General features: G+C 38.0%; 1 protein-coding gene across 1 annotated transcript in view; it reads left to right on the forward strand.

The window, feature by feature from the left end:
- The window catches only part of LOC145662358 (ubiquitin carboxyl-terminal hydrolase 47-like), a gene marked incomplete in the record, with an annotated part of 33,523 nt that overhangs the window by 4,676 nt on the left and 3,775 nt on the right, over nt 1-25,072 (forward strand). Inside the window, 7 exon segments of the mRNA XM_081727868.1 lie at nt 4,399-4,729; nt 10,840-10,981; nt 13,181-13,334; nt 16,319-16,575; nt 17,835-17,950; nt 19,216-19,465; nt 20,761-20,954. Of these exon segments, the coding sequence (XP_081583994.1) occupies nt 4,399-4,729; nt 10,840-10,981; nt 13,181-13,334; nt 16,319-16,575; nt 17,835-17,950; nt 19,216-19,465; nt 20,761-20,954 (1,444 nt within the window).

Raw genomic sequence — 25,072 nt, forward strand, 5'->3', positions numbered from 1 at the left:
TAAAAAGATGAAACAAAAACTGAGATAGTAAAATGTCATAGGGCGCATCACATGGTGTTGTCGTGGAGACCCCCAGGGCCCTCCTTCAAGGGAGCCCAGGGGCCAACTTCAAATTTTCAAATGGGAACACATATTGAATCATACCTCATTCAATAGTACTTGAAAAACGAAACAACTTTTGTAGGAAACAATTTTCGATTTGGGGCACCGTTTTCAAAATGGCCGCAAAAAGGGGGTCCTGTATCAGATAAAACGTCCAGTGCTTATAGGCCTAAATCAGAAACGGCTGAGAATAGAGAGATGAAACAAAAACTGAGATACAAACGATGATAAAGCATATCAAGTGGTGTTGTTGTGGTGACCCTCAGGAAATTCCGTGAAGGGGACCCAGGTGCCAACTTCAAACTGATACAGGACTTTTTGCGGATATATATAGTGTTAATGAACTATACCGACAAACTGTAAGAGCTGATTCCTTACAACAAAATAAGAAAAAAAGTTCATATAGACCTATGGCAAAAAGTGCGTAGTTTCAGAGCTAGAGCTGTCCAAAATCGCGAAAAAGACAAATTTCAAGAGGCCCTATTTCGAATTCCAGAAACTGGATAGTGGTCCTTATCAGCATAAAGGGAACCACGCATACACAATTCAAAAGTGCATATTTCGTCAATTTTCAATAGGTATACAGAATATTCCCTACAGGGTGTAATTCTCAGATATGCTCTCAATAGAGTTTTCAGATATACCCTTATTTCAAGGAGGGTCCAAAGTAGGCAGGAGGTAAACCCTAACAACAATGGACATCCAATGGTTCGGAGGGAAGTCAGAAGTGTTAGGAGCCTGCAGCTCCATGTTTTTCTGTGTTCGGAATAACGTGTGATGCGATGCATTTCGTCATGGTATATTTCACGTTTTCTTCATTAATAAGCGTGAATGAAAGAAAACATTGCAGCATGCGTTTTCCCGAGTACGAGAGACCGTGCTGCTGACTATCCTTAACACTTCCGACATCGCGCCAAACGATTCCGTGTTCACTGCTATCAAGGCTTATCGTTTGCCTACTTTGGACCAATCACAAGTCAGAGCATATCTCACAATTCGGTTGATGACATGTCTGGGAATTTCACCCTGCATGGAATACTCTGTACACCCATTGAACATTAATGAAATATGCATTTTTGGATTGCGTATGCGTGACTTCCTTTACGCTGATAAGGACCACCATCCGCAGTTTCTGGAATTCGAAATAGGGCCTCTTGAAATTTGGCTTTTTCGCGATTTTGGACAGCCCTAGCTCTGAAACTATGCACTTTTGCCCACAGGTCCATATGAACTTTTTCTCTTATTTTGATGTAAGGAATCAGCTATTACAGTTTGTCGGTATAGTTTATTAACACCCTATATATATATATATATATATATGCAAAGTATTCCTGCTTTGTATTCTAGACATGAGACTCGCAAATACGATTTCAGGACCTCTGTAGACCAGTTTTCAATGTATTTTCTAGTTACATTGCACACTATACTATATAGATTCTGTCTCGACGGACCTGTTATACTGGTTTTATTGTGATTGATAAGTTTTCGGCGTATCGACTTCATTGTTATTTCTGGCTTTCGAAACCCATTATTTATTTATTTATTTATTTATTTGTGTTCACTCACTTTTTCAACATACTGTGTGTTCTTCGAGTGCGAAAATTTGGAATCGTTGCATTCTGCGAGATCCTGCTGGGTACTTCACTCGCCAGACTCAATCTAGTAGTTTTTCTATAGGAGAACCATTACTTCTTGTTATTTCTGTTCTTGCTTTTTCGCCATAAGCATCTATCATGCCAGTGTATGATATCAGTAATTAATTTTACCAATATGGTTCTGAAGTAAGGTCGCTTGCTTTAAATGGTAACTTAAAGAATGTTGTGGTTCATTATATTTCAGCTTCCCATTTGTCTGCCGATGCTTGGTTAACATCGAAAACTGGCTTCACCGGTAATCTATCCACATCTACTGTAGTTGGGCTAAATATTATTTAGATATATAATGATATATATACACCGTCCGACTTAAATAATGAGACTGATTTTATTGTGACGAAGCAGTGAATGCAATCCGTAAACCAATATGGGCGTTCGAAAGAGTAATCCTTTCTCTACAATCTGGCAACATCGCATTGTCGCACGGGAAGCATGAGGGGAAATATAACGCTATTACCAGCAGTCACTGAGAGGCCCTCGTTACGCTAGCAGCATAGAGCAGAGAGCGAATATCAAATTCTGTGTTAAATTGGGTAAAAGTGCCAGAGAGACGGTTGATTTGATGCGGAGAGTATGGGAATGTGGGGATACGGAGAAACTTCTCCTTCAGAAATCAAAAGTGAAGACAATGCTCCTGTGTTTCTACGACAGTAAGGGTATCATTCATCATGAATTTGTACTAGAAGGTCACACAGTAAATGCCCAGGTTTATTTAAGTGTTTTGGAGCGTTCATGAAAAGCATTTGTCGTGCTCGGCCTGAATACTCAGCCGCAGGTAGTTGGTTCCTTATCCATGACTCACCGGGCAGTACGTGTTCAGGAATATTTGGCCAAAAAACAAGTGTGTGGGTGGGTGGGTGTGCTGTGTAGCACTCCCCCTCCCCCTGTTCTTCATATATATACCCCTGCGACTATTTTCTGTTCCCTAAACTGAAGTTAACATTGAAAGGACGACTTTTTGACAAGTTGAAGACATTGAAGCAGCTGTGACAACGGCGTTACGGAACATACCACAAACTGAGTTGCAGAGTTCGTTCTACTTCTCGCTGTATTGACGCAGGAAGGGGGTGTACTTTGAATAATAAACAGGCTTTATTACATTATCATTGTTTGTTTGGTTACGATAAAATCAGTTTCATTACTTAATTGTCGGACGGTGTAATCTGCTTAAGTTGCCTATAACTATTAGTGTTCATTATATTTTATAGATACTTCTACCAACTGCAGGCACTTGAGAATTACGGCCCATTTGTATGTCTTGCGACGTAATAGAAGTTGTTTTTTCGCTGGGTGTTGAATCGTGTGATTGAGGTTATGTACAGTCTTGTCAAAAATATTGACCACTTGCTTTAAAAGGCCATATTCTGGCAACAGTACGTAGAGAATTTAAATGCTGTGGCTCTAAATAAAGATCTCGATTAGTGCAAGACTATCAATATTTGTTTGATTTAGTTTTAAATATTGATTTGATTACGGGGCTTTCCGAAGAGAAGTGAGTGGGGAGAGGGCCATTTTTTTTTTTAATAAGACTGTACATCAAAAGCTGGCGTAATTATTATTTGACCACTTAACCTTCCGATGGTAACATAATTTGAACACCTTAGATAGGTAACATGGGGTTACACATAACCCCCAACGTACAAAATGACACTACATTTTAAATATTCCCACTTGAAATGAAAAATAACTTTTATACAAATAATCTCAGATTACAGTGTTAACGTTTATATAACTATAATTTGTAATACAAGTATGTTTTTAAAATACACTTTGATATTAAAGTGCAGTATCACTCACTGCATTGATTTTTCGGTATCACGTAAATCATTACACAATAATGTAAATTTCTCTTCTACGCTCTCTGCATGTGGGTAACAGACACTTGCAACATGCTGTTTTCATCTTTTTGTCCCTTGTACGAGGACAGATTACACATCGTGTTTGCTTAGACAATGTTTGAGGAGGATCATTATCATCGATGTTCTCAATACCCAGAATTGCTTTGATATTGGCAGTAAGCACGAGGAATGTTCACAATATTACGAACAGCGGTCCTTAAACGTTTTGGAGGCACAGTGGACCAAACATGTCCGTCTTTACCTTTTACTATATTATCTGACTCTTCCTCGATTTCACTATTTGGATCTTCTGCCTATATTTGAGACTCTGACTCTGATTGCACTTCAATATTATCCTTTTCCTGACTAGAAATATCATCAGCACTAACCTCAGTTTCTTCGTCTAACACAGAGGCCTAACAAAGTCCTTAAAATGTGGGTCAGGCACCGAGACACTAGCTGTTATACAAGAAAAATATTAATATTCCACGAGAAAATTTTAATAACACGAATGGTAACAGGGGTGACCCACCACCCCAACAGCTCTATTTCTCAGTAGACAAATAGAATTCCATCGTGAACACTTCAGCAGTAACTACGCTTTCTCTTTTCCCATAAATACACAAAGGCGCTGAAAGCTGAGTGCAGTGTCCAGGTACATAGAGAAAAAATATTCTCGCTGGGGTTACGTATAACCCCTGTTACCATCGGAAGGTTAAGAGCCAAATTTATAACGTATGTAACATGTTTCGAAGTGTAATATGTGGAAATTAATTCCTGCTTTTCTATCTTTTTTTATTCAGATACGTTGGCTAGGCTTTCGATTCCGCCTCTGAATGCCGACATGAACCAAAACAAAGGCACGGAGAACAATAAGACTAAAGACGAAGCCTGCAGCGGGGATCAACAGATGGCGTGTACGTCGACAGCGAAGCCCGAGTTGCCATCGTTTACGTTAACTACTTCGTATCCCAGTGAACCGCAGTCAGCCGGCGGTGACAGTGTGAGGGCGGCGTCGGAGTTGGAAGACGAGGGAGTGGAAGACGTAGAAACGATGCCCGATTGTAATCAGTATGTGACTGGACAGAGTGACCAAAGTGCTAGTGAGGATAGTAGTTTGACTGATAGTGATAGGTAATCGTTGGAGTGATCTTTAGTTTCTTTTAAATGTGCGTTGCTTAGTGTCGTTTTGAATGTATTATGCTTCTTAACGTTAATTTAGTGTTGTGCTGTACTTACGTAAGATTAAAGGTTGACAATTGTAGATTAAAGGTTTAAAAACCGTACTACTAGATGCAGAACTTCTTGTGTCGGCGAATTGAAAACTGAATACATTTATATATATTAATAATGTGTAATTTTACCCGTTATATACATGTTAAAGTTGGTGTTAACTCATGGTGTGTAACTCATATTAAGAAGTTTCGAAAACGAAATTCTGATAAAAATATTTGACATGAATTCTGTATAGTGAATGAAATCTCTAGCATTTACAATAATGAAATCGAGGAAATGGTTTCTAGAATAGAAACGTTGTCATTCATACGTCACCCCTGAGACTTTGCGCATGGAAAAGATAGCTGAGTTCCTCTATAATCAGTTGTCTCTGAACGACTTTTTCCTGTGTCAGGATCAAGTCAGATCGTTTCCTCGCATCCGAAGACAGTAGATTTACCTCGTTCACGGGGCAACAGTGGCTTAGGTAATAGAGCTTTCACCTCTGCTGCGTGGAATCCCTGGTTCGATCCCAGCACGCGCCAAGTGAACTTTGCAGCGGACAAACATAGTGTGCGTGGGTTTTCTTGGGGTTCTCCCGTTTCCTCCCACTTTATTCATTCCACCATTTCATTTATTTCTCATCATCATTGTCTCCTTTACCCTGGGTGCATAATAATCGTGGGACATTAAACTCTTATTTCATTTCATTTTTACCTCGTTCGTGCAAAATGTTAGCCATATCGTTCTTTCACCTCTATCAGAAATTATTTTTGTAGAAGTTCATATTAGATCACTTCTGCCAAAGTTCAAAATTATTGAGTTCTCCTCCATCCTGGAAACATTGAGTCATCTTATTCCATTGAAATCATAAGAAAGTAGTTAACCTTCATAAAATGAATTTTTTTGTCCTAAAATCGTTTCTCAAAGTTGAGACCTACTTAAGTAGCTTTCTTGTTCCTAACATCGGAAGCTTCACACCACTTTATGAGAGTTTTTGTGCAAAATCCTTAGACTAGGCTTTCTTAACCTATTTTCGTGTAATGCCCCCCTTCTTTTTTTTTAATCACATCCTCTTGTCAGCAACCTCCATACGTAATTTCCAGTTTGTAATCAGCTTTTTGATCATTATTGCTTGTCAGTTACAGTTGTGAACATTGAAACTGAAACGCTTGGTAAAAAGGCATAATTTGTATTTAATAAGGTATTGGGTCGCCTTTGGCGACCAGTACAGCAGTAACACGACTTAGGAAGGATTGATTGAGATCTTGCACCGTTTGCAGAGGGATTTTCAGTCATTCCTCTTGAAGCGCAGGGATAATTTCAGCATGTGCACGTGGTGGAGGGAAACATTTCCTTACTCGATACTCGAACAAATCCCATACAGGCTCAATAATGTTGAGATCGGGCGATTGAGCAGGCCATGGCAGATGTTCAGCCTTACCGTCATGCTCATCGAACCACTCTGTGACAAGTTTAGCAATGTGAATGGGACACTTATCATCCTGGAACACTGCACCATTATCCGGGAAAAGTGTAGGTGTAAGTGGTCCTCCAGAATGGTCCTATTGTCTTTGGCAGTGACAGGACCCTCTAGAACAATTAGGAGACCCAAAGTCTGCCACAATATTGCATGCGAAACCATCACGGATCCGCCTTCATGTTTGACTGTGGATACCAGGCAGTCTGAGTTGTATGCATCAGAGGGGCTTCTCCAGTTGAACACTCTCCCTGTTTGGGAAACCGTGTAACTGGACTCATTCGAGAATATGACACGTTTTAGGTCATCCAACGCCCTGGTTTTATGCTTCTGGCACTATTGAGTCTGCTTTGCGGCATTTGTACTATTGAGGAAAGGATTGTGTCGCAACCCTCCCATAGGTGTTGTCCTTATGCAGGTATCGACGGCATTTGTACTACTGAGGAAAGGCTTCTGTATCGCAGGCTCATAGCGAGTCACTTTTTTAACTAAAAGTTACTTTTTTTTTTTTTAATTTGCCACTAAAAGTTACCTTTTTTGGGAGGTAAAGTGACTTTTTCGTGTGATTTATGCTTTGCATTTGCAGTTTTCTAAGAAAAATATGAAAATAAATGGAAAAAGGCAGAAACTTGTTACTCATTACTCTTCTGAAAGCTTCAATACTTGCTGCCACATGTGAAACAGTCAGCTGTATTCTCACTTCAGCTTTTTATTCTTTCTAAAGCACAGTGGATGGTTGGTGGATGCTCAAGCTCTCAACTTGGGGTTGAGAACCCTTCTGTGTCTATTCTTCTATCATAATAGTCTTTTAGTTTTCTCTCGTAATAGTTAACGCTCCGCTCAACGTTGTGTGTGTGTGTTTGTGTGTGTGTGTGTTTGTGTGGTTTATCCTGTTCGTGTTGTCTTATGCTTGTATATGTTCTTCTTAAGAGTAGGTGATGAATATGAATATTTCATGACTTTGAGAACTCCCTGTGCTAAGTTAAATATAATGTCTAGGATGAAGAAATTCGGAAAGAGGCTAGAAGTGGTTCCACTTACTCAGAAGCTTCTTACATCTGCTAAGTCTGCTTACCGTAACTACAAAGCATACTTAGAAACCCTAAGAAGGGAGGAAGCTCAAAAAAGAAGTTAAGAAAAAAAGATGAAACAACAAAGAGAGAGGTGATGGAGAAATTGACAAAGAAAAAAAGGGACATGATGAGATTTTGCTAACTTCTTGATTACTTTTTCGTGTGCTTTTGGTCACTTTTCAACTATTTTCAAGAGACCAAATCACACTATGAGCCCTGGTATCGCAACCCTCCCATGGATGATGTCCTTATGCAGGTATCGACTGCATTTGTACTACTGAGGAAAGGCTTCTGTATCGCAACCCTCCCATGGATGTTGTTGTTATGCAGGAATCGACAGACTGTTTTCGTGCGCACAGGTTCTGTGAGGTGTATATTTACGTCAGTGATTGCCAATGCGGTGGTTTTCCGTTTTCATGCAACAGTCCTAGTCAATGTCTTCACTTTCCTTTCAGAAAACTTTCGATTTCCCCTGCAGTTGCTCATTTTTGATGTGGTTCGTCCTTCCTGTTCATATGCGCGCACAACCCCGGATACTATAGCTCGTGAGTCGTCACAAAGTGTTGCAGTTTTGGACACACATGCACCTATTAGAGGTGCCCCTACGATCTGCCCTCTTTTGAAATTGGATGTGTCCGCCATTATAATGCTCTACACACATGATTTGATGTTTCCTGAGAAACCTCTTCTACTGGAGTGACTACCAAAGATACGCATACGTGATTCGTTGTCAAAAGTACAATATAAACTACCAGATGGCTTTGGTGAGCCTCGCGAACATATTATGCTATTTACGCAGGTGTTTTAGTTTCATTGTCCACTACTTTTATGTGTGTGTGTGTAAGCCTTATATTCAAGTAGGAATAATAGTTTGACATTAAATATAGAAGTAAAAATATGTCTATCAAAAATATAAATTCAACAAATTCTAATTACATTTGTCCTTTTCACCTCACTTCTTGATCCCCGCCCGCCGAGGAATGCCGATTCCCAGGGTAAGAAACTCCATCTCAGACCTTTAGAAATGAATTTTCTCAAAGCCATCCCTAAATGACTTAAAACAAAATCGAAATCAAGTTAAATCGCTTTCATTTCTATCTAAAAAGTGGGCATCGTGGTTGAGCTATCATCTTCTGGTGCGAAGGGTTCCTGGTTTCCAGTTAAAAGACTGACTTCCAGAAGATTCAGTACTCAACCTACAGCCCAGATTTAGCGCTGTAGCCGTGGCAACAATAGCCGTGTGGACTGGAGTATTGTCATGCAGTATGCGAGCTCAACCGAGAGCAATTGATTGAAATGACTGGCTCCGACGAACTAACTCAGGAAGGCAATTGAAAATAATGCATTATTTCTTCGATAGATGGCGTTATTTGCCAACAGTGGCTTATCAGTGGAGTGGCATTTCATTGTCAGTCCAGTAACTTTTGGAAATACCCTCGTGTAGTCTAGAAGAGTAATTTCTAACTGGGCGATGTGTGACGTTCAAGCACGGTTTTGCGATTTGAGAAAAAGGAGGAAGAAAGGGGAGGAGAACAAATAAACCAAATGCTGATAATGTACTAGTAGTCAGGGATTCACGTGCAGCGTATCTGTAAAACCATCGGTGTTTTTGTTTGTCACTATTGGCTTTATCAACGCTAGATTTGATTTATGCTCTTTGTTCTCTCTTTGCGGTTTACTGAGAATGTGAGCAGCAAACTATGACGTCGCAGAGCATGTAGTTGAAAATGAGTAGTCCACAAGGTATAAGAATATATGTATCTGTTACGCCGAAGTGTGATGTACGTATTGGTTTCAAAAAAATAAAAAAGAAAGGTAAGCAAATGTGAATTATTCCTCGCGCGCGTGTGGATATCGGGTTCCGGCAAAGTCCGTCATTCACATTGTCTAGGACGGCTGGTCGATCGCCGCTGAGGGAATGCGGTAGCTCAGTGGTAGAGCGCTTACCTTTGGCGCATGGGGTTCCTGGTTCGATCCCCAACCAAGTATGTTTGAGATGGGCAACATAGTGTCTATGGGTTTTCTCGGAGTACTTGTTTCCTCCCACATTATCATTGCACTGATTCTTCCGTCATTATTGAGCCGCCTTAATCATCGTCTCCGTTAGCCTTAAGAGCATAAGGCTAAGGGACGTTAAACTGAAAGATTTCATTTTCATTTTGATCCCCTCAGAGTATCAGTTAGATTGCGAAACTTTGAAGAAGGAAGTGATATTATTTGAAAAGAAATCGTATATACCAATCGCATTTTTTAAAAAACCAAGTTTCTATTGAAGTAAAATGATTTCGAATAAAAGACCGACAATATACCATTCTCATGAAGAATGGGAAAATGATTTTTTTTCTCTTTGTTATAACAAAAGATAAAATCTTTGTTGTGCAACACTTGTGTTGCTTTGATAAAGGAAGGCAATTTGAAAAGTCATTACTCCACTTCGCAAAAGAAGAAAAGTAACCCCGACTTCCCTCCTACAAGTAAATTAAGGAAAATCTAAGTGCAGTGCCAATGGCAATTCCACATAGGTAGATCTCCAAAAGGCTGTGGTAGATCGCAAATGATTTTCCCAGACAGAATTAGATCACTGAATCGAAAAGTTTGCCACCCTGGTTGGTCTACGATGTAAGGAGAACATTGAAGTTCCTGCGCCCAACGATTTCGCAGAACTGATAGAAAATTCCACGTCCACCATATCCCTGCTAACTTTTCGTGAGGGCTTGAATTTCGTCGAACCTTATATTTTTCACAGCTTAAATTTGAGAGAGAACATGTGTACAAACTTTCAAGCTCTCATGCCCCACTGATTAGTGGGTTTACTCTCATATATTCGTGTATTCTTGATAGTTATAACAGCTGACAAGATACGAAACAACTGTATATCTAGGCCAGCTTCCTCAAGTCCCTTCAACCAAGATGATTCTCCGCTTCATTCCACATTATGACTCCGAAAAGTGAAAGTATTTCAAGACTTCAAGCTTAACCTATATAGTGATGAGTATGAGTTAAGGTTAGAGCTCATGGATTTGCTCACTTCTGGTTTCAGTACTCTTTCTTTCGTTCTGCCGGTTTGAATACTTGTTAACCTGTTAAGCTTTCGTAAGATCGATTGGAATAGTAACTACAACATGTAAAGGATTATTTTTTCCAAGAAAATAGCTGCATAACAGATCGATCAAGGCTGTATTGAAGGAAATTTAATAATAATAGTAGTAGTTCGTGATATTGCAAGCAATTATTTGCGTTCTTTTTCACATTCGCATTGCTTGTGCAATTGCAACTTTTTTGTTTTGTTTTTTTGACGATTTCTAAATTAGCTACTTGATCTGAACTTTTTATTTTTAGAAATCAGATGCTCGTATAAGCAATCGTATATGTATTAGTTTTCAATTTAACTCCATTAAATAACACAAGAATCAAGTACAGTGAGCGTTGTTTTATAATTCTAGTATGTTTTTCTATCATGTGATCTTTCTTTCTAGAACTTTGGTTGGTGACGCCCAAGATGAATGTATGGCTCATTTATCTAGTGCAAGTAGTTCCCCTCATGGTTCCGAAGACCGAAATGTCTCATCCCCGGAAGAAGGAGCGTCGAAAGACTGTATCGCATCGGTTTCTCGGGTTGTAAGTAATACGTTACTTCTTATTTTAATCTCTGTGCTGTGTGAGTGTGAAAGTTTTAGAATTGTACATTTTTCAAGAAAGTAGAGAAACCGTTCCTATCCGAACAAATTGAAATTGTTGCTTACCTAAGATATTCCACCTCCATCATTGAGTATCATCGATGTAATGACCATTGGTATGGACCATTGCACGATATCAAAAGTTTTCAGGCAGCAGACTTCGTTGCAGGATTATATTGTGCCATTTCTGCTTGCAGACTTTCCAGAGACCATTTACCATGTGAATCCGACGTGATGAAAGGTGTCGTTTAATAAGTCCGTAGGCATAGTAATGCATGGACTAGCATCTAGACTCTTAATGGAAATATTCTCGAACGGAATAGCAGTAAGAAGAGTTGCAGCTCTATTATACACCGATAGAAGGCCAGCAATGTTTTGGTCGTGTGACGTGAACCATTATTAGTGGCTCTGCGTAATGTAATCGCTATCGCTTTCGCCTTTGGTGCGAGCGGTTCCGGGTTCGATTCCCAGTGTCGACACATAGTCGAAAAAGTATAAAAACTTTTTGAAGCCAGTTATCTTGAGCGAGGTTTTCCGGGCTTTCCTCATTCACACTAGGCAAATGCCGGGATGGTACCTCACATAATTGCTTTCAGGCCAACTCGACGTGGAAAGGACGCGACAAGTCGCTTGTAGTTCGCTGGAGGGATGTTCAGCAGTACAGCCTCGATTGGTCTTGGTGGTGGTTGCAGGTGGAGGATTAGAATAGCCCATTTAGTGATATCCCACATGTGCTTGAGATAGGGTTTATGTCCGGAGATTAGGCAACATGAGTTGGAAGTGACCAGAATGTTCCTTAAACCAGTCCACTATTGCGGCCCGGTGCATTGTCATTATGGAAAATTCTATGGCAAGTTCATAAAAAGCTGGAGATCGTCACCAAGCAACTGAACATAGAGATGACCGGTTCAGGTGGACCAGAGGACCAAACCTTGCCATCAAATCATTATTACGCAGCCACCACAAGCTTGCAGTGCCTTGTCGACAAGTTGGGCCCATGATCTCATGTTATTTGCGTCACACCTCCACCCTACCATCCGCACTTACCACTGGAAACGTGACTCATTTGATCATTCTACACGTTGCCTATTATCTAAGGCCCAAGCCACGTAAGTTGGCGATGCCGATGGTTAGCGCAGTCTGTGACTGCTATGACCTTTGGAGACCAAATTGCGCTGCACTGACCTCTGGTTGCAGTTCGAACCATAACATGAGTTGATTTGTCTTACATTGATACGTGCTGTCATTCACTACATGTGGGCGGCTACTGCGTTGATTCTGATGAGTCATAATGAATCTAGTATGGTACTCACGGTCCAGCTTTGACACTGTGGAGCGAGAAAAGTTCAATGTCTGGACGACTCTCGAAATCAAATGTCTCATTCGTATAGTACCAACTATAGTTCTGTGCTGAAAAGTCGATGGTTTCCGCCGGATTGCCATCACGAACAGGACGTTTCACTGTGCTCACAGAAATTTGACTGACACAACTTCAACTGTTCGCGCTGTTCGATTTTTTTTCTTTCTTTGATATTCCCGCGATGTCAGGAATTCCATACCCCTATCTCATGTCTAGCACTTCAGTGTATAGGAAATAATTAACGACAATGCGTCATATTATGATTCGATTTTATTGACATCTAAAGTTTAATGTTAATGTATTTTCATTGTGCTTCCACAAGGTGCTCAAATTAACTTTGAATATACCACTAGAGTACTCAGTATGAAGTGATAACCACCAGAACAAGTTAGTTTTTCTTTTTCCTATATTTTAAAGTGTGTTTGATAATTTATGCCGGGTATTTGGATTTTTCCATTAAAATCATGTTTTAAAAAATTACGGTCGTCCTGATTAAATGGTTACTGCTTCATACTTCTAGTGCGAAAGGTTGTGGAAGCACTACGATTTTACATTACACTGTAGAATCGCATTTGGCATAGCCCAGGGGCTGAAAAGGAATTTTAAACTTCAAATAATCAACAACAGTAAGGTAGTAGGAACGCTAACTTTTCTGTACCACTTAAGTGATAAAACTGAAGTCGAAAAATGCATACGTAAATTTGCTGTAAAATTTATAAAGAAAGAATAGGAAAACTTGTAAAATGTGATATTAAAGCTAAATATTGATTCTGTTGCCAGAGTGATGGTTTATTGCAAGACCTGCAACAGTGGGCTGCAACGAAGGCAAGTGAAGAAAATTGGGATGAAGAAGAAGAGACGGACCAAGCGAAAGATTTGTCCAGATGTTTTTTCAAGGCTGTGAAGTACGAACTTGAAGAGCTCCATCAACAAAGTAAGTATTGCTTTTCCATATTGATTTTTATCCCAAAGGCAGTGTTTTAGAACTCAATAGTAAATACTCGTTTACTAATACGCTGCATTAATTGTAACATTTTTGTCCACCTTGCATAACGTTAAGTTTGCATTATAGCAGAAACTACCAACAACCATAAAGCGGCGTGGAACACTTTCCGCATAGTCACGTACCTAGTCAGAACAGCCTCTAGAATTACCGGGCTTGATTGAAGATGACGCTGTTTGTTATGATATTCCGACAAATACATTCGTACCTCTTCCACAATCACTAGAAACGTGTACATGTCCCTTGCAAGATGATGATCGTACAACTTTCGACTGTTCGTCTTCTCCGTGATATGTGAGAGACGGAGCATATGAACTCTAGTCTTATGCTTCTTTACTAAATATAACCACTCTTTCATACGATGTCACCGAATAATGTCACTGAGTTGCGTCACTGCTTGTAAAGCATTGTATTGTTTCAAATTGGAGCTTTCGTACGAGGACATCGCAGTTGCTGTCAATGATCGCTCTCGCGCAACTGTCTCAAGCATCTCTTAAGTGTCCGTCACTCAACGAAAAACAGTGCTTTAAATTGTAGCTTTCGAACGGGGACACTGCAGTGACCGTCACCGTACAAGGTTGTCAGTGTATCTTGATGCCAATGTATAATAATAATAATAATAATAATAATAATAATAATAATAATAATAATAATAATAATAATAATAATAATAATAATAAAACAGCTAATCAGACGTGCCCTAGTCGCGGGTTTTCCACCCCTCCCCAACGGGGAAAATTTTAAACACAATATAGAAAATAATAATGAAAAAACTTATTTTATGATTTTATGCATACCTTTATTTCGTTTTTGTATAAATTTTAATGAATTTCCATTTTGCAATGAAGAAAGACGAATTGCTAAATTTTTTTTCTGAATAAAATTACAGAGAATGATGGGTTTGAGTTTTACAGTTTGTGTTAGTGCAATAATGAAAGAAATTCGTTTTGAAATTTCGTCCGTAATTGTTTGAATATTCAAACACTAAAAAGTTCATTAAAACGAATAAAATAATCGGATTGTTGAAATTTATCTAGATTGATTATTGTGACAAGATGTTGAGCATATGCGCAGGACGGATGCGGGAGAAGTGCAGTACATCATACACACTACATCATACACGAACGCTTCTTCGCTACTGTCTACTGCAAGTGCATCGTTTCTGCGTGTTCCATGTATTTCTGTGTATCCTGGCAACACCATCCATAATTTAAGAAAGAAAACAAAAACTCGGTATCTGCTGCCGGTTGCGTAGTTCATATTTCTTTTCACAAGCAGTGACGCAACTCCGTTACGTGACTGGAGTGATTGCACATGGAAGGACGTAAATCTTGCGCAGATATGAAATTTACAGCCGCGGAGAACGTTATATTTTTTTTTTCTTTAAGATGGAGGGTTCTCACATCGGAGTTGCTTCCGGGCCTACCATATTCACGACACCCAACAGTGGAGGGTCCAGTGCCCGTTTTGTTACTATCAACACTGCGTTGATCCCTTTCTTTGACACTGGGAAACCTTATATCATACATTGTTCACTCATTTGGCAATAACTATAACCATGTCGGAAAGGGTGCAAATATGGACTCCCCTCTTCCTCAGTTGTTGTAATATTCGGGCCCATATGATCACAGCCGTCTTTCCTGGAAGCCAATACACAGTTGTTTCGAACTACCCGCAATAACGTCTCGGACGTGTTCATGCATGCTGCTATCTGGCGATCGAATTCGTTCCCATAAACCTGAAACGATCTTCTGTAAAAATTCTTCATTGTTATTTTCAAGACTTGGACGTAAGTAATTTTTGTTTCTCAGTGGTTATGATATTGTTTTAGTGGATACAGTTTATGTTGATACCGTACTTGAAAATAAGAGGTTTCTTTCGTTCGTTTTTGGAGGACCTCTCTTTGAAGCATTAAAGGAGGGTTGGATTCTTTCTATCATACAGCACCAAATTAAGCCATCGATCGCAGTTCTTGTAAAATAATATTAATAAATGCATAAGAATAAACAAATCTTTCCCAAATCACTGTTCTCGCAAATTGTTATTACATGTAGTGTCATAACACTATCCATGGTTTTTGATTGTATATTGTAACAAAAGAAACACTGACCAAAGCTTCAACACACACTGTATTTTAAACTGTAATGTGTTACAGTTTCGGATATCTACCATATCCTTCATCAGACACTATGTAGACACTATAGAAAGTTCAAGGATAGTGTGAAGGATAAAGAGAAAGGCGTAAGCTTAGACATGGAGTTGGAAGAAAATGGAAGAATAAACTTTGTAGACATGACCAATAAAACAAGGAGAGGGTCTGGTTACGAAATGGTATCAGAAGATTATCTATTAATCAATTATGGCAGAGAATTTCGGATAGCATAGACAGGAAGATGAAATTGAAAAAGGCTCTTACAAGGACCAAAAATGGCAGCACATGATTGGTTGGAAAATGGACACAGGAACCTACGAGATTGGCTGAAGGCTTCGGCCAATAGAACTTACACACACTTTTTCTTAAAGATGACTATATATATATATATATATATATATATATATATATATATATATATATATATATATATATATATATATATATATATATATATATATATATATATATATGTATGTATGTATGTCTGTATCTTCATTTATGTTCTATAGTGTCTATATAGTGTCTGATGAAGGATATGTTAGATATCCGAAACTATAACACATTATAGTTTAAAATGCAGTGTATGTTGAAGCTTTCGTCAATATTTCTTTTATTACATGTAGTGTGCTAAACAGTTCTCCATTTTCATCAATCATCTATCGAAATAAATTGTACTTTTTGAAATTGTTAGTTCACTCACATTTTAATGTCTTGTGTTCGTTTCCAGAATAATTGTTAATTTGTAACCTTGTTTTTCTAGTGTTAAAGGTTCTGGTGGATAAGCGAATACTCCTCGGAACTTTGAAGAAGAAACTGGAGCCACACGTTGGAGTCCCCATAGAATATTTTAAAATTTATCGAACGTACTCAGGAAACCAGGAAATGGAATGTTCCAGAATGAGCGAGAGTCTGACTTCGTACAGGGACGAGGAACGACTCACCATTAAGCTAGGACGGGCTTTAAGGGAAGGCGAACATCGGGGGAAAGTCTACCAGCTGCTTCCAAATTCAACCGAGGTAAGGATTTCTTAGTCGATAAAAACCTTGAGCGGCATTGACTTGTGTTGATAGAATGATAGGATTGTTATGGAGTCTGTAATTAATGACATCATCTCATGTTCAGAGATTGTGTGTGGGTGATTCGATTCTGAAACCCTAGAAAGGAATTTTCTTGTAAAATAGATACCACACGGGTTTTAAGCAGGAGATGTGAAATTTTGAGCATTTTTACGAAAATTATTTTTATTTTAAATTCAATAGACATAGACGACAATGACAACTATTACTGCTAGTTCATTTTTCACAAACAGCATAACGCATACATATGTTGTTTCGTGAAGAGTGATTTAACTGGTTTACTACCCATTCCAACACATTTTCGAATACAGAACACGCACGTGAGAGTCATTACCATAGTGCCACGCCACGCACATTCCAAGAGTTATTTTTTTTAACATCCCTGTGTTATTTTCCTTTAGAGTAAAGAAAACAAATTATCATTGTGTAAATAAATGATATAAGAATTCGTGGATCAATAATGTGGGAGGAAAAGAAAGAATCCCGAGAAAATCCACAGACACGATATTACCCACTATCCCATGGGGACACAGTTCTCAATAGACCCCATGGAGATACGCGATACACTGGTTGGGAAAGTTTGCTCCTGAAAGAGGGGGTACTACCTCTTTCTAAAAAGAAAAAAAAAATATTTATTTATTAAGGAATGATAAGTTGCTAACTTACACAGACTTTTAGTGCACATCAATCCAGTTAATATATGTAACGGTTACTGAAAATGGTAATATAAGGAATAATTTATCGTACTAGTTCTTACATAGGGGATACGGTGGCTCGGTGGCAGAACGCTTACCGATGGTGCGTAGGATCACTGATTCGATCCCCGATCAAGTAAGTTTGTGGTGGACAGCATCGTGTCCGTGGGTTTTCTTGCTTACTCTGGTTTTTCCCACATTATCATTCCATATTCTTCCATCATTCACTTGCCTTAATCATCCATCTCTTTTAGCCTAAGGGGCATAATCGAGGGACGTTAAACTGAAAGATTTCATTTCAGTTTTTTACTAGTTCTTACATGACCTATAAATATGTGTTATATTTCCCTCCTTAATTTAATAGCTGTACGTTATCGTTAAACTTACATTTTCTTATTTTTCAGTATATTGCTTTTCAAGCACGTATCGTTTCAGCACACAAGTATGAATGTAATTCCATTTTAGTTGTATTCTAATAACTATCTCTGTTTTCTTTCTTTACAGCCCATTAAATTTTTGTGTGAGTGGATAATTGCTAAAGGTGAAACAGTGGGCGAAGTCAAAAGAGCGATCCTAGAAGAACTCAAGCAGAAATGCTCGTTAGAAATAGAACCAGAAAGGTATGTGGATTTTTTTTTTTTCTTTAAAGTCTACTGAAAACTAGTTCCCCGATTGCAAAAAAGAAAAAAAATCGCTCTGCATTCTTTGTAGCAAATTTTTATTATGACTACTGAGCACTTACTTAACGGTTAACAGGTTAGTTTCTTGTACGAAAGTAATTCGAAAAATAATCGTCGTGATGTGGCACTAGTAGTAGTGGGCTGAGTGCCACCGTTGTTACGTCACGCAATCTGTGAGTCAGTAAGCTTTCAACTGTGCTATTGAGAATATCGTAGTACCGCGTGTGTGCTGGTTGTAACTTCACAAAATGTGTGCTGCCACAGAAAATATCGCTACATGCGAGGTATGTGGAGTGATAAGTTTCTTTGGACAAAAAAATCTATCAGCTTCAGATGTGAATAGTATTAGCTCTTTGATGATAATACAGGATAATTGGCGAAAAATTCTCTAACAGCTCTAAAAGAATCATATGGAAAAAGCCGTATTTTTACAGTGCATGAGCAAAAAGATCTAAGGACAGATGATGTAAATTAGATTCAAAAATAAAAATTATGTATTCAGGAGTCTAATATATTTTTATACAACATTTGAAAATGAATTTAATAATAATAATAATAATAGAGCCCGAATTTGCATGCACAAATAAACCCCAAGATATGCATGAAAAATATAAAAATATGCATTTAACATTGGTACTGATATATACAGTATATATATATATATATATATATATATATATATATATATACTAAGAAAATAAAATTTCAATTTCTTTCAATACCTTAGTGACCTCTGTTGCAGTGAACTATGAACGTCTTCCTTAGGTTTTCTTCTGTAAACCCATTGCGCTTATCAGTGAGAAACGTTTTGTAGATCGGAAAGTTTCTTTCTACATCAGCAGAAGTCACATAAATCTGCATCTGCGTTTACAAGTGATTCAGTTCACTTTAACTATAACCTACTTTCTTGTGATATACTCTGAAATTGGCTAGTATGCAGCAATAAAATTCAGAAATATGCAGTATACTGCAAAGCTTGCGAAATATGCGTTCATATCGAAATTCACTCAAAATATGCACTTATGTGCGCTAACACATGTGTGTCATATGAATCCTTACAAGTCTGTCGGAAAGAAAAAAAAAATACTTTCCATGCGTTTCTATATGTTAATATAAACATGCATTTTGCATATAAATCCGGGCTGTAATAATAATAATAATAAACTACAGTAGCTAATTGTTAAAATTGTAATATGTATTTACAGATGTCGCTTGAGGAAAAAGAGTTGGAAAAATCCAGGAAAAGTGTACTTGGATGATCAACGTTTCGAGGACGATATTTTTGTGTTTTCCAATTGGGAGCTGTTCTTGCAAGAGTTGCCTGGAGAAGAAATCGCCAAAACGCCCAATGACTTAGTTCTGTTTGTAGCCCAGTGGTGTCCGTCAACATTGGAAGTGAAACCTTTAGAGGAAATAGCACTGGCTGATTCGTCGGCAGAGGAACTCAAGAAAAAGGTACGCTTATTACATCTTATTAGTTTTAATGAAAAAGAAATAGCTTTTGCTTCAAGAGGCTCAATATTTCTTGAGTAAGCAATACAGTGTTATCAAATGGAAAAGACATTTTCATTCTAATATAATGTACTAATTAAGGATATGAATTGATACATGCTTATAATTTGTTAACGTTCTATTTTATTTACTGCATTTAATATTTGATGTAGCATTAACTTGTTTCGTGTTCCCTGACACCGTCCTCAGCAAATTCGGACATCTCACGCGCAACTCACCCCACTTCTTAAGGTTTCCTTTTCGTACTGTTTTGCAGATTCTAGTACAAGAGAAAAATATCTGATAATGTGTCGGATGAAGACAAAGATACTTAGCCGAAACTGTAAAGGTATTATTTATTTATTAAACAGTATATTCTTTGGTCAGTATTCGTCTTTTATTTTGTACAAGAAGAGTTTGTTTCTTTCTGAGGGGAATTTTTAAGGTAATCAAAATATATCTTGGGCAATCAAAATATGTCTACGACTTTAAAATGTTACTTTTTTTTACGTTATTGTCTTCTAATGTATGAGAATATATTGTTGCTTTGTTGCCTATATGTATTTTTATGTTATGAGCATATTCGTTCTGTAAAATTACCTTTTGGTAATAGCTATCGTTGGCGAGAACAACAAACAAACAAACAAAAAAAGTAGCTTTAAGTTACCTTATGTAATTGATAAATCAGTTATTATAATAGATTGTATTAATCTTAAAATCTATTATTATAATGCTTTGATTTGTACATATTGAACATGACAGAGTTAATATTTTGTTTGTAGATTCTAAGCAAGCTTCTGGTAATACTCCAGGAAGTACAGGGATTAGGAGGAAACGGCAGGAAATTATCGTGACTTGATAGCAACGCTGAAGTTATGTTGATTAATTATGTTGGCCTTGAATAATATATAAGTGAAAGTAAAAATCAATAATAAACGTAAAATATTTAATTTTAATATCGAGTTAAGCAAGGAGGTACCCTATCAACAGCTCTATTTTATTTTTACTTTTACATTATGTGGTAAAAGGTATTACTTACAGGGGTACTATGTACTTCAAGTCCAGCCAAATTTTTATGTATGCGGATGATATTGCTACATCTAAAGAAAGATCTGAAAAGTATTTAGTTGTAGTGTGTCATGCTTTTTTGTGAAAAGTTGAAGAGTTTTAAGGTTTTATTTTATTTTAAAACCAGTTGCTTTTAATGATACTAATGAGAATAAGAATTCTTTCCTAATTTTGTAATCATTTTCTTGTAGATCTCAGAAATCAGTGGCATCCCTGAAGAGAACATAGACTTCGCAAAAGCAAAAGGCTCGTTTCCCTATGAGATGTCTATTCTGAGTATTCACACTGATTTAGACTGGAACTTATCTGCCAACAATACATTATCTACTACCAATACCCACTGGCCATTCAATATTTATGACGACGGTCATGTCATCTTCTATCGGTAAGTTTTTTTTACTCATTTATATTAACCCTTCAAAGCACTAGTATGACAGAAAATTTGGAAGGAGTGGTGCGAAAATTTAACTAGGAGATTGCTTGACCCAAAACTCAACTCATAAACTACAAAAGAAAACAAAATTTAAATGAAAATATTATGCTTATCGAACAACAAATTGACGCTTGGTATTCAGTAATTAAATAGAACTTACCACGTAATACTTCTTGCTGTGTATTTTCTTACATTGTTTCCAGAGTTCCCACGTAACTATATAGATAGCTACGCGCCTTTGGCGTGGGGGACCCGGTTCGATTCCTGGCTGAAGCTCATATGGTTCGATTCTACGTTAAACTGTAGGTACATGTCTCATATAATCTCGCTGGTGAATGGGACGCAAAATTATATTCAAATCTTATACTGTTTCGAAACATATCCCTACCTTTATCGGTGAGATAGTCCCTTACTGAAAAAAGATTTTTAGATCAATCTGATTATACAGGTACTGTTTTTTAAAATGACAGTTTCCTATAATTTAAGAATGTATATTTTAAATGCTTAATAGTTATTTATCTCGAATGCTTTGTTCATGTATAATCTGCAGCGACATTTCGTTCTTTCACCTTCCTGAGACATTTTCAGGCAGGTTATCTCAGAAATCACAGTTTTTTTCTTTTTTAATTGCTTTTCAGAGCAAGTTGTAGGTATAATATATATAAAGGTAACCAAGAAAGTTCTGTCGCTTTTTGTGGTCTGTGTTCAATTGACCCTTACACCGTGAGTTGAATGCGAATGGAGATAAGGCGAAGGTCAGTTTTGGTGTGGGTATATCTAACATACTGCCTGGTTGTGGCAGTTCAATTACACCGTGAACTTGAGTAAGGACAGAGTGTATATGGGACCTCCACAAAGCGTCATAAGGGCGTGTCTGCTGTACGAGTTCAAACTGGGGTCAAACGCCCCTGCAACGGGGCGGAAGATGTGGCAGGCCTTTGGTGAGGGTGTTGTGACTACGCGGACAGTGCAGCGGTGGTTTAATAAGTTTAAGGACGGTGACGAAACACTAGAAGACGCACCACGTGCCAAAAGACCAACACGTGTTCAAAATGAAGATCTTGAGGCAGCAATTGAGGGGAACAGTGGCCAGACATGTGAGAAACTGGGACTACAATTCAGTGTGAGTGGAGAAACCATTCGACAGCATCCCCATCAACTTGGGAAGCACTACAAGTTGGGTCGGTGGGTCCCACATGATTTGACTCCGGGCTAGAAGGCAATGCAAGCAGACACCTGTGTTTCTTTACTGTCTCGCCTGAGGAAGGAGCCATTTCTGGACAGGGTGTTGGCATGTGATGAAAAGTGGATACTGTACGAAGCTCCACGGCGCCGTCGTCATTGATTAGCATCCCATGAACCGGTTCCGAAACAGTCAAAACCAGCACTGCACCAGAAGAACTGTGTTTGGTGTTTGGTGGACTGTTTGCGGCATCTTGCATCCAGCTGGTCAAAGCATCAATGCAACTGTGTATTGTCAACAGTTGAGCCTTGTTCAAGAAAAACTCAAAACTCTGGAGCCAGCACTTCTGAATCGCAAAGGGGTCTTCCTGTTTATAGGACAACGCTATACCCCACGTGACTTAAGATGACCCGGGACACCATTCTATGCCTTGAATGGGAACACTATTGCATACGCCATACTCTCCGGACATTGCACCGTCCGATTATCACCTGTTCTATTCCTTGAATTATCACCTTAGAGGACGCCAGTTCAGATCCCTAGTAGATGTGATACCTTCGCTCCGCAGCCCACCAAGTTCTACCACGATAGAATCCATGGCCTTCCAAAACGTTGGTAGAAGGTCGTCAATGCTGATGGGAACTATTTTTGAACTTCCAAGTATGTCTTAGTTGACATATCAATGTTCGAAGGTGGTGGATGAAAAAGCGACAGAACTTTCGTGGTTACCTTTATATCTAGATAGATAGATAGTGTGTAAGAAACAACTATTTATTGTTAATGATAGACTACAAAGCCGTTATTCGGTGTTACTAGTTAATTAACAATTTTTTGAAATTTTAAAAATACAGCAACAAATATGAATGTATTTAAAAGCCGTGTTTTGAGTTAGAGATGTTTTAAGAGCAACTCTTACATTTTAATTCTATCCACATCGACAGTAATAGGTCTTATTTATTAAAATTTATGATCCCATCGCTTAACATTCCTGAACTTTCTACTAACTGAAGCTATATGTTTCTTATGAATATGTACTCTAAACCTGCTGACTGTTGGCAAAGATCTCAGAGGAGATCGAAATATCCAAGTAATGTATAAAATCTCAAAGTACAAAGGTAGGTTTATGTTCCTTATTTCTAACCGTTCATAAATGTTTGTATTGAGGTTCAGAACGGTTTAATGATGAGATCGCTACTTTCAGGAAACAAAACCTACTGCTATGGCTTCCTGTAATAGCTTTAAAAATATGAGCTGCTGCTCTTAAAACATGGCTTTCTAATTCATACTGATTGCTGTAGTTTTGTGTAATTAGAATATATTGTCTTTCAGCATAAAAATTAATATTCTGTAATGTGATGCAAGTATTTTACTGTTGGTAATTTCAGGGAGCACGGTAACATGTTTCATGTGACCTACAAATAAAATGTATTCGACTTCTGAATGCTGAGAGACACGCTCTCGTTTCGTAGTCTATGTAATCATTAAAGTACATTGGAATAAAAGCAAAATCTGGATATACTAGACTGTATTACGCTGATAGTGCTATTTGGCTCATTTACACTGACTGACTTTCTTTGTTAACTTGAGATATACTCTGGCTTCATGGCTGAAAATTCTTAATCCACTTTGTTCTTGCTTCAGTTCATTCTAATACAGTTTGATTAATTCCGTCATTGTACTGTTGAAGCATTTTTTACAAATTTGGAAACAATCTAATAGCCTCCAAACGATTGTTAATCATGATTCAATTCTTGGGATTGTTCCTTTCGTGAGATTATTGTACTGCTATAGTACTTCTATTATAATTGATTTATTCGCCATTGTGGATGGAAATACTGCATTAAACTATCACCTCTTCGAAAATATGACTATGCTCTCGATCTGAAACATCGATCCTTTCGCCACTGTTTATTCTTTTCTTTTATAACACAATTGAGCATGAAAACAAAGTATACATTAGGACAGTTGTTCTCAACATAATTCCTATCACGACGGGCCGTGGTGGCTCAGTGGTAGAGCGTTCACCTCTGGTGCTTGGGGTCCCGGGTTCGATCCCAGCTCCCGCCAAGTGAACTTTGTGGTGGACAAACACCGTGTGCGTGGGTTTTCTCGGGGTTCTCCCGTTTCCTCCCACTTTCTTCATTCCACCATTTAACTCATCACTCATCATCACCATCTCCTTTAGCCTAACCGGCATAACCATGGGACGTAAAACTCAAAGATTTCATTTTAATTTTTTTTCCTATCACGACCTCCCATTTTATCACATCCTCCTGCCTGCGACCCCTTTATAATTTCTGGTTTGTGATAAGCTTGTGTGGTGGGATTTTTAATATACCTATTGCAGAGATCTCATGATATCCATATATTTCTATAATAGTAGAGTCCATTTTTTGTATATAGTGGATACAGTAACTTCCCTAAAAATCGAATGGATTAAAACCAAATTTGGTCAGTTCATTCATATTACAAATATCGAATCCGATCCATCATACTGTTTCAAAATGAACACCATTGGCCGGAGTGGTTTTTCTTCCATGGTAAGCGTTAAAACGAAGACAAGAAATCGCTTATCAGTTGAAAATGACAATGTGCGTCACGAAGATGGAACCGGACGTTGCCGCACTAGTGTAATCACACCATGCTCAGGTATCTCATTAGCTTTCAATTTTAATTGTATTTCAATATGCAGTTCTCATTAGTTTCATATCGTACCTCTTTCATTTAAATTGATTTTTAAACAACTCTGCACCTGTTTCAAATGTTTGGTAGACCTATTTTTCGTTGTTCTTAACAATATGTATAAAAATAAAAGTGTGCCAATCAGAACAAAATTTAAAATAATATTTAAAAATAGATTCTAATTATATTTATCTCGTCCGCTTAT

This window comes from Thermobia domestica, chromosome 10, assembly GCF_964235325.1.
Source record: "Thermobia domestica chromosome 10, izTheDome1.hap1.1, whole genome shotgun sequence".
In the NCBI taxonomy this organism is placed as follows: Eukaryota; Metazoa; Arthropoda; class Insecta; order Zygentoma; family Lepismatidae; genus Thermobia; species Thermobia domestica.